This window comes from Vanessa tameamea, chromosome 3 (genome assembly GCF_037043105.1).
Source record: "Vanessa tameamea isolate UH-Manoa-2023 chromosome 3, ilVanTame1 primary haplotype, whole genome shotgun sequence".
NCBI classification, from domain to species: domain Eukaryota; kingdom Metazoa; phylum Arthropoda; class Insecta; order Lepidoptera; family Nymphalidae; genus Vanessa; species Vanessa tameamea.
The window spans coordinates 10,137,057-10,152,328 of record NC_087311.1 but is presented as its reverse complement, the minus strand read 5'-3'; the positions used below and the strand labels follow the sequence as shown (position 1 = coordinate 10,152,328).

The following is a 15,272-nucleotide window of genomic DNA, read 5'->3' as shown; positions in this document are numbered from 1 at the left end:
CTTTTTCTTCTGAGGCTAAAGACTGTCTTTAGAAATTTTAAGTTAGTTCGTTCGTTTCCTACTCTACATTAAAATTAAGATACATTTGCTTATTCGGTTTTCAACATAAATCAATAAAAGTCCCAAGCATAACGTAAGATAGTATTCAAAGTCAAAGTTCAAATAAATTATAAAATAAAATGTGCGAATGCTTCTTGATATGGTCTTGCTTCTTCGTTAATAAGTGCTACTTCCGTTTGAATGCAACAAAGTATTTTTTTTTAATTAAATACTAATGAAATATTTGTTTACCTTTATCTAAACTTTAAAAAAAATTATTTACATTGAATTATCACTTCCAGTAAATTAAAGTCCTCGCAAACAAAAATACTCGCGACAACCACGAATTTCCCCCGAGCGCTATCCACAACAAGCCACGAAGAAGAATAACGCAAGTGAATGCAAAATGAAAATTATCATACGAATTCCTTCTTATATGAACTGAGCTGTTACTGTCGAGCATAAGATGCAAAAATATGAACTCGTTTGCCTTTCAGATGTCACGTAGCACGAAACGTAGGGTGTACTCTATACATTCTGTTTTGTATTGTTTGTATTTTTACTTTCGCCTGCTTCGTTGGTCTAGTGGATATACATATATTATAAGGCCACAAATTCTAAAGTTGTGGGTTCAAAGCCCAGGTCGAACCGATACAAAGTTAATGGCTGCTGTTATATGGCCGGTCGGTGTGCTGCGCCTTAACTCTTTCCGATCGTGCCGGATTTACCATCCCATCGGGTTATTAGAATTAGGGGATAGAGATTGCACCCTGTTTACACACACATTTGTGCACTATAATGTCTTCTGTGTAGAGGTGGCTAGCCTTTAGATTGGTCGCCTTGACCAAAGTCGATCAGGACGACTTCGTCACCATTGTTCACCATCAGAAACAAATGAATAGTCTTAGAATTTCTTTCTACCACTGTTTATGGCCATACATACAACTGGTAACATTTGTTGTTACGATAATTTAGTGTCCGTCTTCGTGGTATTACTTCAATCACATTAATTTATATTTGAAATCATAGTTTTTCTTACATATTATAATTGGCAAAAAGCGATTATTGTCAGATTAAATAATACGAAATATGTATTTATAAACCCGTTAGAACAGCACGGTAAAATAAACTCCAAAACTTTTTATCGTAACTTTTATTTTACTTAGTATTATTGTACCAAAAAATACCACCCTCTACTGAATGCTAGAATGCTAGTTCATGGAATGGGATATAATTTGAATATTCCATGTTTTAATTAACCGCTTTGTAGCACATAGTAGTTACACATTTGCATTTAGCACGTGAATAAGCATTAAGCACGCATCAAACGTAAAACGGAACGACATCAAGTGTACATGATTGATTTCACGCGCAAATGAAATAGGTGGGTAATCTACAAGGGCGCTTAATATTCATAGAATAATACAATCTAAAATCAGTGAAAGGCAGACGACCTGACAGTGACACCATTAAATTTTTATGATATTTTTTATTTCAAATATTCAATAAGCGATCGTAACATGCAAGAATCTTTTAATGTTCCTTAGTAATTTGATTCTTAACGTTTGTATTCCTATCATGTATTATTTAGTTGAATTTATAGTATAGCTGTGTTTTATGCCAACTTTAAATATATTTTTTTATATTTACTTTTTTAATTTATGTAATTCTATCTATTTTTAACTATAGATATCTTTTATTGCCGGATATTAAAACAGACTTCTGCCGTTCCGTCCGTGTCTTACTACTTTATTGTATTATACTTGTGCCTATAATAATAATAGGATCGGAATTGCGATTCAACGGGGAATGCTGCCATCATTCTTGCCACCATTCCACGCAGTCAAGACTTATACAGTAACTATTTTTAATTCATATTTGTATATATTTAAGCACTTAATTTTATTAATTCTTAGGTCAATAAACTGTGCCTATTAGTTATATTGATATTTGGCTCTCTTTCATTTTTCTCATTAATTACTTTAATGATGATGTAAAATAATGATCTTAGTAACTGAACTTTTAAGGAGCATAATACATTATGCATGTGCTAAAAGAGCTTGGAATCGTTTTTTAGAGTTCCGTGCCCAAAGGGTAAAAACGGCCCTATTACTAAGATTTCGCTGTTCGTTCGTCTGTCTGTCACCAAGCTGTATCTCAAGAACCGCGTTAGCTAGACAGTTGAAATTTTCACACATTATGTATTTATGTTGCCGCTATAACAACAAATACTAAAAACAAAATAAAACAAATATTTCAGGGATCTTTTTTGCTCGATATCAATATTGGCAACAGGGAAAATTGAAATATTCACAAAATACTCAATTTAATTTTTACTTTAATAATCTTTATACATAGTATAAAACAAAGTCGCTTTTTCTGTCCCTATGTCCCTTTGTACGCTTAAATCTTTAAAACTACGCAACGGATTTAGATGCGGTTTTTTTTAATAGAGTGATTTAAAGAGAATGATTTTGTATGTATAATACGTAGACAATATAATAGATAAACACTGATAATTTTAGAGGTTTCTAATGTGATGTCGTAAAAAGACACATTTATTGCGCATATATTGCAAACGCTGGCTGAACACTATGAGATAGATCAAAATAATGTACTACAGAATTGTACACCTCAAGAATGTCTACAAAAAAGTCCGCGATGGTATGTGTTTATCTGTAAGTGATAACCCACAATAGCATTTTTTTGTTATTTATTTTTTACCACAAATATTGGCTAATTTTCGAAGCGATTTTAATCTATACAGCATTAATCCTTATCCAATGAAATACATTAAATACATTTTTGATTTAATATTGATCTATATGGCCCTTTACAGCATATGATTTAAATGAATATTTTCGAAGATATTACAGATTTAAAAATTGCGGAACGTAGCGTTTGCGGTGGTACCGGCCGGCCGGGGCGGCGGGAGCGTGCTATAGGCGCGTCGGAGGTCCATAGGCCGCGGTTCTCCTGTAGCACTTTGAATTTAGCAGCGATCGGACGCGGTTATTATCGGAGCTCTCTAGCGATTGAAATAACAATCCATACTTCCATACTAATATTATAAATGCGAAAGTAACTTTGTCTGTATGTCTCGCTTTCACGCCAAAACTACTGGACCGATTTAAATGAAATTTGGTAAACAAATAGTCTAGAGCCTGAGAAAGGACATAGGCAACTTATAATTTGGAAAAAGTGCTGTAAAGGGTTGAAAAGGGGGATGAAAGATTGTAAGTTGTTGAAAGTATTGTCATGTTTAGAATTTTTAGAACTAGAAGCATAAAACTTATATTTTAGGCTGTACACTTATAAAATAACATATCATGACAACCACTCGGGAGGGAATTTTGGATATTCTACCCCTAAATGGGTGAAATAGGGGTTGAACGTTCGTATGGATTTTTTTAAGTTAGAAACTTTATTTATGGGCTACTGATTAAAAATGAGTAGATACGTATTGAAGCGTTTCTTGATATTTTAGGCCTAAAGGGCTAAATAGGTGTTAACATTTCGTATTCAGGTTAGTCTGGAAGTCTGTAATTTTGAAGTTAGAAGGTCGAAATTTTATTTTTGGGCTACCGATTATATGAGTTGATTCGCATTTAAGCGTTTCTGGATATTCTACCCTAAGGGCTGAAATACACACCAATGTGGTATACAAAGAGGTATTACATTAACGTAACGTAATTCTACGCGGGCAAAGCCGCGAGTAACAGCTAGTAAATAAAAAAATTAAAATTTAAGGGGGGCTCCCATACAAAAAAGCAATTTTTTGACTATTTTTGCTCGATATCAATAAATGATAACACGCACATTAAATATTTACAAAATACTTAATTTACTTCAATAATAAATCTCATACAACAAAAGTTATTTTTTGCCTTACCTAGTCAATGGAACGGAACCCTTGGTGCCCGAGTCCGACCCGCACTTGCCCGTTTTTATATACCTATACGCTATCAATAATATTACTATACTATAAGGTGTAATTTGAAGTGTTTGTCAATTTAAGTCCTTGAATTCCCTATTATTCTATTTCCGTAAACAAAATGTAAAAATTGGTACGTCTTTTTTGTGGAGCAACATCAAACTGACAATGTGTTTTTACAATGGAAAAAAAATTAAAACTACCAAAAAAGGAGTATAATGTTTTAAGGATTCATGTATGTGAGTCTATTCCACCATAACTTTTAAACGCCTGAACAGATTTTAATGTGTAGAATATTGTTTAAAATCTCACACCATCCCGAGTGTACCAAAATACTCCATTATACTAAAATACTCTTAACTTACATCTTAGTGTACTACTAGAGGGAAAAATGTATTTAAAAATAATAAATATAATTAAAAGGAGTACATTGAACCTACTGTCGCTGAGCTAAATAAAAACCTGTATTAAGTACAAATATATGTAATTTATTTTATTTCGTTAGAAGGACAAAACAATCCACTGACTTTAATGATTTAATATAAAAAAATACATAAAATATTTGATTCCGTTTTCAAATAAATAAAAAACAAATTGGTTTAATATTTTATTAATAAACAGCTGAGATATCGTGTTTAAGATAAAAATACAGACTATGAGTTAATTTTACTAAAAATATATTCGAAAATTAGTCTTCTTACAGTTCTAATATATAAATGCATAAAATCTGGAATAGATATTGAAAGTTCAATATTAATACAACTGGGAGAATTATATAATTTAATATTAAAATTACTCCAAATTCACTTCAGATATAACTTTGGTATTTTACAAGATTCTTAACTAATTAATATTAAGTATAATCCATCATTGAGAATTTCGTGTCTTCGTTTACATTTTTAAATATTTATGTTATAATTTTCGCATAAAACATTGTTTACGTACATAAATCAATCCGTATGAATTACAATCAAACCGTTCTTAATTGTTGTTCGAATTTATGTGCTTTTGCGCGTCGTTCAGCAATTAAGTTCAAACTTTGTACAGTTGTTTTTGGCACGTCAACTTACTAGTTATAAATATAAAAACTGCATCGAACTCAGTAACACATAACATAAATAAAACTTGAAGTTACATATAGACCTACCTGTATATTTTTCTTTTAAAAAAAACTGTATTTACAGATACGCGGCACGCTTCACCTTAAGTTTCCGCTAAAATTTAACATTCTTTATAGAATATATTGATTGTCGATGTTTTATTAATTTTTCTTTGTTAAAGTCGTATATTGCAGTGGTTGATTTGTGCTTTTACAAAAATAATTACTTTGCGCAGAATTGCATAACATAATAACAAATTAATTATGCTTTGCATGAACGTATTTATTTAAATTTAACAAAATAACGCAAAATATAGTGTACATAGACATTTTATGGCATAAGCAAACGTTTTATCATTATCGTTAGTACAAAGATTCAATAATAAAAGGACGCAAAAAATTACAAAAAAATATAGTCTAATATTTAATAAAAACATTATCAATAATGGATACATGATTAAATCTCATGCATAAAATTATGCGAGGGTATTGTTACCAATAACAATAGTTTAGGATTTGTTCTTAAATATCTATAAGATCAGTTGCTTTATGAAAAAAAAAAAAAACTCATAAGGATAATTAAGTTTTAGAAGCTACCTTGAATGGTACAAAGATTATCTAGGAATTATTATTTGTTAGAGAATCTAAAATAATCTTTAAAATTACAACAATAATATATATTAAAATATTTAAGATTGTTTAAAATTCGTCGTGTCTGGCCAGTGCTTCGCCGAAGTCCGTGGCTTGCGATCCAACAAAGAGATCGTACTTGTCCAATATTTCTTCTTTAGTGAGTTTCTCGTCAGCATCCGAGTCAGCTTCGAAGACCAGGTGTCTCGCTTCAGCTTCGGCGTGATCGAACTCGGGAGGTGCAATCCAGTCCTTCACTTCGTGCTCATCCATGAAGCCATCCTTATTTGTATCTCTGAAAGTATAAACATTTGTTCAATTTATATTTTACGTAAATTAAATATTTCAGAATTCTTATGAAAACTGATTTTTTTAAAAGGATTTCTTAAATATTTGAAGCTGTTTTTATTCAAATACATTAATTCGTGTAAGAATTATTTATCGTCATCATACTCTTGCTTCTATGCCATTAGAGTTCTTCTGCGTTGATACGCCCACCATCCTGAGACTTGATTCTGTTGCAGACAGTAATGTTTTCCACCGCGACAGAACATATCAATCGCGATATTATGTTCTGTCCTTACTAATATGTTAAAGCAAGTAATTATTTAACCATATTTTTGAAAAAAGTCGTATCAAAATTACATAAAATTCAATTTAAAATATTTAGGACACCTTGAAATTGTATTAAATTAACAATTAATATATAAACGTAGCTCTTTTAGATATTTGTAAATTACTCACAAAGATCTTATAACAAATAATTTAAATTTAACTACTTTTAATGTCATCTTTTAAAAACGAACGAAAAATTTAAGATTTTCTAAACAGAGTGTAGTGCATATTTTTAATATTTGGTCACCGGAAGCATTCGCTTGTATTGTAACGGTTCAGATTTGATATTAACTCAAATGAGTGAGAAAAACTCAACATTACATTGCAGGTTGCGCACTATAAAGATTAATTTTATAATTTTATTAAATAAAAAATACTTGGTAGTAGGACTATGTGTATGTCCGTCTGTGTAGATACCACCCACTATATACCACCAAGCAACAATATTATAATTTTGAGTTCCGGTTTGAATAATGAGTGCGTCAGTTTAACCACTTTTACAAGGGACAAAACATCTTTGTCCCCAATGTTGGTAGCACATTGACGATATGAGGGATGCTAAATATTTCTTAGAGTTTATGTCTATAGGCGATGGTGACCTTGATCAGATAGACCAATTGGCAGTCAGCCTACCTAATTCAATTAAAACAAATGTCTTTATCTCCTAGTAAATAGAGTCTATTAATCACCTGTAGCCAGCAAACTGTTCCCTTTCCTGCTTGACCCAGTCGGGCTCGTCCTCTATCGTCTCTCCCTCGTCTGGCTTATACATGTCTCCGATATACTCTTCAAGCGATACTTTACCGTCCTGCAGATAAAATCAATAATTAAACTTCTATGTTATAGAAAATTTAATAAAAAAAAAATAAGAAAGAATCACTTAAAACAATTTACAAGAAAACTTGCAAAGGGAAATTTAAATGAAATTGACTAAAATTACAAGCTATCATTGTTAAATTGACCAAATAATCATCCGGGTGTTGATGTCATCCTAGCCGATTTCACCGGAACATCAATTTGTTCCGTATGTATTTTAGGGAACAAAGATATGTTTTAACGAAACTCATCATTCAATAAATAATCAACAATACAAACAAAAAAACTCCAATAACTTTAAGCAACCGTTAAGTAGTCAATAAAACTTAGGATCTAATGATCTAAACAATGCAAGGAAGGAACTAGTACTAGACCAACGAGCCTGGTAAAATATTAACATTTTAAGTATGAACTACTATATTACAGATATGACCACTGACCGTCAGTAGACTATTTGATAAAAAATCCTATTTAAAAACACACACACACACAAAACACACAGGCCAACATTACCTTATCCTTGTCAATATCCTCCAAGGTCTCTAGAACGACGATGTCCCTCATGCTGCCGTGATCCTCGGGATGCAGGAAACCTCCAAATTCCGTCCTGTTTAGCGAATCGTCCTTGTCACTGTCTAAAAGATCATTAAACCGTAATTATTATTGATATATTACCTAACTAGCTATCTGTCCCGGTTTTGCCCGGGTAAAATAATATTCTATAGTCTATTACAACCACAACAAGACAAAATCTTTGGAAGAGAAACTTTGAAATTAAAATATAAATGGATATAAGTAGATTAGTGCAATATATTTATATTATAAATAAATATATACTAGTCTAGAACTGTTTGTAGTTACACAATATAGCCGAGGAGAACTCATATCATACGTTAATCTAAGCTTTGATTATCTTCATTCATTCTTCGATTGGAATAGACTATTCATATCGCATACAAGGTTTATATCGTAATACATATAGCTATACTGGTTTACGTGTACACTAGTAAAGCCTACTACTACACAAAGTTTAAATGAAATATTTACCGTTCATTAGAAATATGCGTTCGTATCTTTATCGTGTATGAAAATCCATACGGTAGGTTTCGAGTTTATCGTATTCAGAGGGACAGTCGCGGGGGGGGATTTATCTGTATACTTCTTTTTATATATAGTTCTAACTATTTGACACAGTCTTGTTATGGAACTCTGTAACTGATATAATTTAATATTTAACTAATATTAAATATGTAAAAATATACGAGTACGAAGTACTTATGTATGTACGAAATAGATATTGCATAAGTTTGATATAGCTTTTTTATGGACATTTTCACAGACTACGTTTAAAAAAAAACATAACAGCGATTATAAATAATTGAAATTTCAGCAAAATAATTCCAAATGCATTGTGGCTATTAGTGGCCTAAATTCACCCTTGGGCCTTTGCTAAAATTATTCGTCTACAAAATACTTTTGAATACATCAAGTGAAAGATCAAATCTTTGAATCAGTTACTTAATAAACATTAAATAAAAAATATTAATCAATAATAACTTCGAATATTAAGTGAAAGCAATAAAAAGCAATAGAACTTAGATAATGAATTTAATTTAAAAGAGATTAACCGTATACATTGTTATCTCGAAATAATTAAGCCATATCTTTTAAAAAGTATTCGCGTCTGAATGGCTATATGGGGAAGACAGTCAAGTGAGATTGATTCGATGTTTTACTTATAAGTTTTCAGAGCGCGACTAAAGGCCAAACCTATTTTTTGCTATAAATACAAACCAAAAGGAAACTATACATATTTAACCCGTGAGGAGGCGCGCCCTGAACATATACACGATGAGGCGCGCGCGAGCAAAATGCTCACATTACTTCAAATAAGATTTTTTAATTAACTATTGATAAATGTTGTACATTTAATAACATCGAAATAAATAAAAGACATGTTGTTTACTATATAAAGAGTTTAATTATCATTAGTTAACAAAAAATGCAGTCTTATGCTTAAACAAAAATATCTAATCAACTTTGGCCGTAACTTTGGACTAATTAACAAAAATAAACTAAAAGAGAAAAATCAAACAAAAAAATAGGAATTTTTATTCTTCCATGTCATGTTGAGTAATGTTACTATCGTAACATGTATGGCAGATAAGCATAACGTGCTCAGTGCAGTGTAATTTTTTGCACAAAGTACAGGCTTTTTTAGAGCGTCTGTTTTCCCTCCTGGGACATAGTTCGCAAAAACCGCTCGTTCTAGCCCCAATTTCGGCATTGGGTAGTGGTACAAATCTTTTCATTATAAAATTCAGATCTGATGACAAATTTTGCATACAAATTCTTCGTGAAATATGTGGCTTTACTAACTCAAGAGCCACATTTTTTAGAAATATATGTCTAGGAATTAGGTTATCTGTATTTGCTTTATATATTATTTGCGCATTGATCCCAGCTATATTCAAAATGAAAAAAAATAATCGCATTGGCCACCTAGTCTTCTTTCTTTTGATCTACAACGTCCACACCGCCTTTTGTAGAATTGTAAAATGTCACTATTTCTGGTTTAGCTTCGATACCAGTCTCTTGATCGATATTGTCGTCATCATGAAGTGAAGCTAACATAAGGACAAATTTTTTGTTTTCTTTTTTGGTACATAAGACACGATGACATTATTTTCACTGAATCCAAAAATAGTACTGAACATTGGCCTGTCCTTAGTTGATAGGAATAGGGGAGGAATCTCTTTTTTGTTTTTCCTAAGTGTACCTACTGCTGTTGTTCTGTAGGTATTTTTCAACTCGTTGAAGAGAGGCACTGAGCTGAAATAATTATCTATGTTAATATTTCTTCCCGTATTCAATATCGGTGTAGCTATTCTTTTAACTACTTCTGAAGCTGTATTACTCAAATCATAAGGTCCTGTTGGTTGTTTACCGGCATATATTTCTAAATTGCATTAATAAAAGATTTTCGCATCCACAAGAGCATAGATTTTTATTCCATATTTTGCCGGTTTATTTGCAATATAAACCCTAAACTTACAGCGGCCACGGAACGACTCCAACATTTCGTCGATGGTTCAGTACTCTCCCAGTATATAGTTGGCAGTACATTGTCCAACAAAGCTTTCAAATATTTCTCGGATAGGAGCCAGATTATCTAATTGCTTTCTTTCGTGTCGTGTATTCATATCATCAAACGTCAACACTCTCAATAAAAATAAAAAGCGTTTTATGGACATGGTTGCTTTAAAAAATCACACGCTGTACCGTCATCAAGCCACATTTCTTTTACATTTAGATGACTTATTTTGTTCAATCCAGCCATATATAATAAACCAAATAATGCTTTAATTTCAACTAAATCTGTTTATTTACAATCTCATTCTCGAGAAAAAAAAACTTGTAATTTTTTTATGTATATATTTGTGTAAGAAACAATTTTTTCTAACATTTCATCGTCCACAAACAATGAAATAGATTTCAAGGGTGTCGTGGCGTTTTTAGCTAGTTGTTTGTTGTAAATGTGTTACTATATTGCAGCTCCTAGTGCGCACATTACGTAAAGGCTTATGGACAAGCCATTCTGTAGTCTTATCTTTTCCTGTATAATATGGTATCCTACCTCTTGGTTCTTGCATTCCGTCATTCTCCAGTTCATCTGAGGACTGTTCAGTATCGTCGTCATTGAGGCCTTTTATTACTGGACCGTCACTTTCGGCATCATCAGCACGATTCACGCCTATATCCTCAAGATCTAATGGCTCTTCTTCCTCCGATTCAAGGTCTTCTAGCCAACTAAGAATTTGAGCCTCCCGTTGATCATTCATCTTGACTTTTTATACTAAAAACAATTGACAGATATATTAACAATATTTTTAGTGGGATAAATTACATAAATATGCATAAAAAACAAAATACACGTTAAAATAAATTTTATTACTAACAAAAAAATACTTACGTGGTTAGGCGCGCGAGGAGCGAAATGCCGCGCTGCACGATGCGATGCGCACAAACACCTCGCTGCGCGGACGCGAATAGCGTCAGCGGAGAGGGGATGGAATGTCGGGAAGGTACTGAGAGGCTCGTAGTGCTTGAGGGTTTCTAACGTAGATAATAATCGCAATAATACTTGAGCAAAATGCTCATAGCGTGCCTTCTCACGGGTTAAAAGCAACTATAACACCTATAAACTTCAAATTTGGCAGGTGGGTTCCTTATAGGGTGTAGACATATAGACTTTTGTATCGAGGAAACTTTATTAATTTATGTCTTTGATCAAAATCAACCTTTGAAATGAGGAACAGGGGTTCCAGGGTTAACCTTGAAAAATTTAGTTGCAAAATCAAAACAGATTAGCAACTTTAATATCCACTTTTAAAAAGCCATGACTTATAGCAATGGAACAAGTTCCTTTCTTTTAAATATACTGAATAAGTTAATTTATAAACTAAGTTTCAACTTTAAATGCAAACTTACCAGCATAGTGCCATCTTCTACGGTCTCTTTTCAAGAGATTTGTGTATGTGAACCCTTCATTGTTCTTCAAGTCACTCGCAGACATGCCCTCCATAAAACCATACACATTCTTCTTGTAGGTCTGCAATAAAATATTGAAAAATAGTCTAATTATTCAATGTAATAATTGAAAATACGGTAATATTATTTTAAATGTATATTTACATGAAATAAAATCATTAGTTTGCCAACCATATTTTATGAAAAAATATTAAAACTATATTATTGTATTGATGTCAAATAATTTTATCATAAACAAAAGTATTTTTGATTCATAACTTGTTCCTAATATGTTCATTCTATTTATAACAAAAAATTCAATTAAAAAAGGCACCCTAATTCATGGAAAGAAACCGCAAAAAGAGTTGGTAACTGCAACGCAAGCTGCATTAATATAATTATTTATTAAGCCAAATAAACCAAAGAGATTTAAAAATGTTATGTTTGTGAGGATATGGATCGACTTCCACTACAAGTATATTCAATTCTAGTGTTGCTCAGTCCGCGTCCGACTCTACTGTAACACTTTCAAGTATTTCCGACGCGAATCAGAGTGCTTTGCTTCGAAGCGAAGCCCTGGTTTTAAGACCTGGTAACGTGTGTCATCCCTAGTTAGTAGTTTTGAGAATGGACATCATTATAATTACATTTTGTTCGTATTATGCGAAGACGCATCTGGTTCATCGCCAACGTAAAAACGTATTGTAACGCATGACGGCCATTGGCTTGTATTATATCATAATTAAGGCTAATAAAAGTTTTGATCGAACTCACGGTTCAATAAACTTTAATGTACGACACTTTATACATTACGGTAGTAGTAACAATAAAATGGCATTCATTTAACTTGTTGCAAAATGGAAAATAACCTTGATTACTACTGGTAAAGTTACATCAATGATCCAACACTTGGTAAGGGGTTGGTTTAAGGAGAAAATATTCAGCTTATTCCACGACTTCTTGGGTTGGTGTATACAGATTAACCAGTTTTGTCTGATACATGCAAGTTTCCTCACTATATTGTCCATCACTGCCGAGTATGTAATTGGTTATGTGATCGCAAAGCATAAGCACAAAGTGTCAACAGTACTAGCTCGAATTTGAACCGGCTAAAATTCACACATAAGTCAGTGGCAGTTTATTTAAACTTAAATAGATATCCCACCTCCCATGTGATGAGGTCATCATTGTTAGGATTGTGCTGCTTCCAGTGTCTGTCCACATCCTCCTCTATGTACCTCTTCTGAGTATAACGGATCCAGTCTTTGAGTTCTACAAGAGACACAAAGCCATCTTTGTCTGCATCTATCTTGTCCACAATTACTCTAGAAAAAATGTATCATGTGTGATAATGATAATAGGTCAACAAACTAAGATAAGATAATTTTTGAAGTTTTAAATGAATGGTTTATGTGAGATAATTTAGTAAGTGACTTAAATACTTTATATAAAAGGATTTTTATTAAAACCTAAAAATATATATGCCAAAAACACATAATTAAAATAATGATTGCCAATTTACTGCAACTTGAACAACCAAACAACAATGCATAATATGTAGGTCAGATGCCAATGAAAGACTTGCATTTATAATTACAAAAAAAAATCTTAAATATTATGTTATATTGCATTTTAAACCTTATCTTAAATAAAGTAGAGTATCTTATAAATAAAATTATCTAAAGAATTTCATAAATAACAAGAATATATGTGCAGTAGGATATTAGCTGAAGTAGTTTAACTAACCCACATTCCTAAGTGATGAGATAATTCACTATAAAAGGCATTAATCTTTGAATAGCTATAGGAACATTTTATTTTACATATATATGTATATCATACACAGGGTTATTGGTAATTCGACGTATTCCCATTAGGAGGTAATAGAGGTGACTATTTGGGAAAATTTTAAACCCCATATGCATTGTGCAAAAGTGAAACATTTTTGAGCTATCATGTTTTTTAGATTTTTTCAAAATAAGTCAAAATTGCAACTTCAAAAATTTATTTAAAAATAATTATCGATTAAAATCTATTTTTTTCTTCTGATTTATAAAAACGATAATAATTACTGTTACTTTACTAATATTTCTGTGCCACTACTTTTTTATACCACTGTATCTGTACTACTTTTTATACACTGCACTGTATTTTATACAACTTTTTTATACCACTGCCCTTAATTATTAATATTATTTATATTTTTGATAAAAAAATCCTAATAACAAGATACAATAGATATTGTTTTAAATAATAATAACATCAATATTAATTTATAATACATAGATTACATGTATCTGCGTTAAGCATATAGAAGAAAGTATTAGTAAATTGGATCTTGAAATATAAATATTAAATAAATAAAAATATTAGCCATACAAAAATTATTTTTCTATAAAAGGTTTATTATTCTTACCCAAGCCGCCTTTTACTTTCCTCGGGAGAGAGCTGGTCAAATGACTTAGCCTGGTCTTCACCCAAAAATGCATCATGATCAAATTGTTTGTTGTGGTGCTCGTTTCGGTAATGTTCCGCGTCAGAGAGGTGATCCATCATCCTCTTTGTCTCGTCTATGCTGGGTACGCCAGCAAACACGGCTGTTATAGCCAGTGCTATGAATAATGTAGTCAGCATTTTGACTCTGAAGACAAAACATGTTATGAAAAAATCACATTACGTATTGCGAGAATACGCTTTATTATTACACTATTATTTACTGAGCAAATTCCTTTGATATCAAATGTCGTGTCTTGTTACAATTTTTTTCTTTAATACTAACATTTTGTTTATAAATTATTAAAATTATTCATGTTGAAAAATCACGCCTCATATCGTTTAAATGAAATTTTAATGGACTAATATTATAGTTAGTATCTTAAAAATTAATTATTTACTTACTCTCTCGCCTTGTAAGAGAAAAATTCCAGAAGTCCGCTGAAATATCTAATGAACTGTCCAGCTGTAATTCGCGTATCGCCACGTCAGAACGAACACGTATGCGTACCCTATGCACAGATTTTAAATAATGTTTTGTTCCCTATTCCCAGACTGATTAGGGATCTCTATAATAGAGGCAGGCCGGCCGGGAGATAACATGAAAGATGACTTTAGGCATCTGACATAGAATATAAATATGAATTGAATATCATTTTCGATATAGTTAAAAACGAATATCATATAATCGATATTCTAATTTAATAATATAATAAGTATTTCCGGTGCCAATATATATAAACTAACTTATAAAATTTAAATAAAAGTTTCTTACTTACTCTTACGTTTTATTTCTACAATACCTATGTACCCACATTTTTTACAATTTTAATTACTTTAAAATAAAAATAAAAATAGGTAAACCCATTCGATTTATTTGTAGGAAGAATTTGACGTCACCCTAGTGATCTCCTGACCAACTACTTTGATATAATAAGCTAAATCTTTAAAATTTAATAATTTTATTCTCTTGAGAAATTCAAATTTCATCTAAGGTTTTTCATTCATGTTTCAACGCAAATTAAAAGATTAATGATAGATATAAATAAATTTCTAATAATTTTCCTAAGAAATTTCCTGTAGTACCTATTGGTTTTTATTATATATGTATCATTA

General features: G+C 31.6%; 1 protein-coding gene across 1 annotated transcript; it reads right to left on the bottom strand.

The window, feature by feature from the left end:
• Positions 1–4,567: 4,567 nt before the first annotated feature.
• LOC113397162 (calumenin-B) lies at positions 4,568–14,791 on the bottom strand. The gene is made up of 7 exons (XM_026635386.2): positions 14,562–14,791; positions 14,080–14,304; positions 12,829–12,988; positions 11,625–11,745; positions 7,647–7,768; positions 7,007–7,125; positions 4,568–5,997 (listed from the first exon to the last, which is right to left on the bottom strand). Exons 2-7 carry the CDS (start codon positions 14,295–14,297, stop codon positions 5,772–5,774), a joined length of 966 nt encoding a protein of 321 aa, XP_026491171.1. The 5' UTR covers positions 14,298–14,304; positions 14,562–14,791; the 3' UTR covers positions 4,568–5,771.
• Between the last annotated feature and the right edge of the window lie 481 nt (positions 14,792–15,272).

Coding starts and splice junctions, on each gene's coding strand:
- LOC113397162 (XM_026635386.2), bottom strand. CDS start 14,297: ATGCTGACTACATTATTCATAGCACTGGCTATAACAGCCGTGTTTGCT. Junction 12,989..14,079: donor GAAAGTAAAAGGCGGCTTGG/GTAAGAATAATA, acceptor CATTTTTTCTAG/AGTAATTGTGGACAAGATAG. Junction 5,998..7,006: donor GAACAGTTTGCTGGCTACAG/GTGATTAATAGA, acceptor TTATACTTTCAG/AGATACAAATAAGGATGGCT.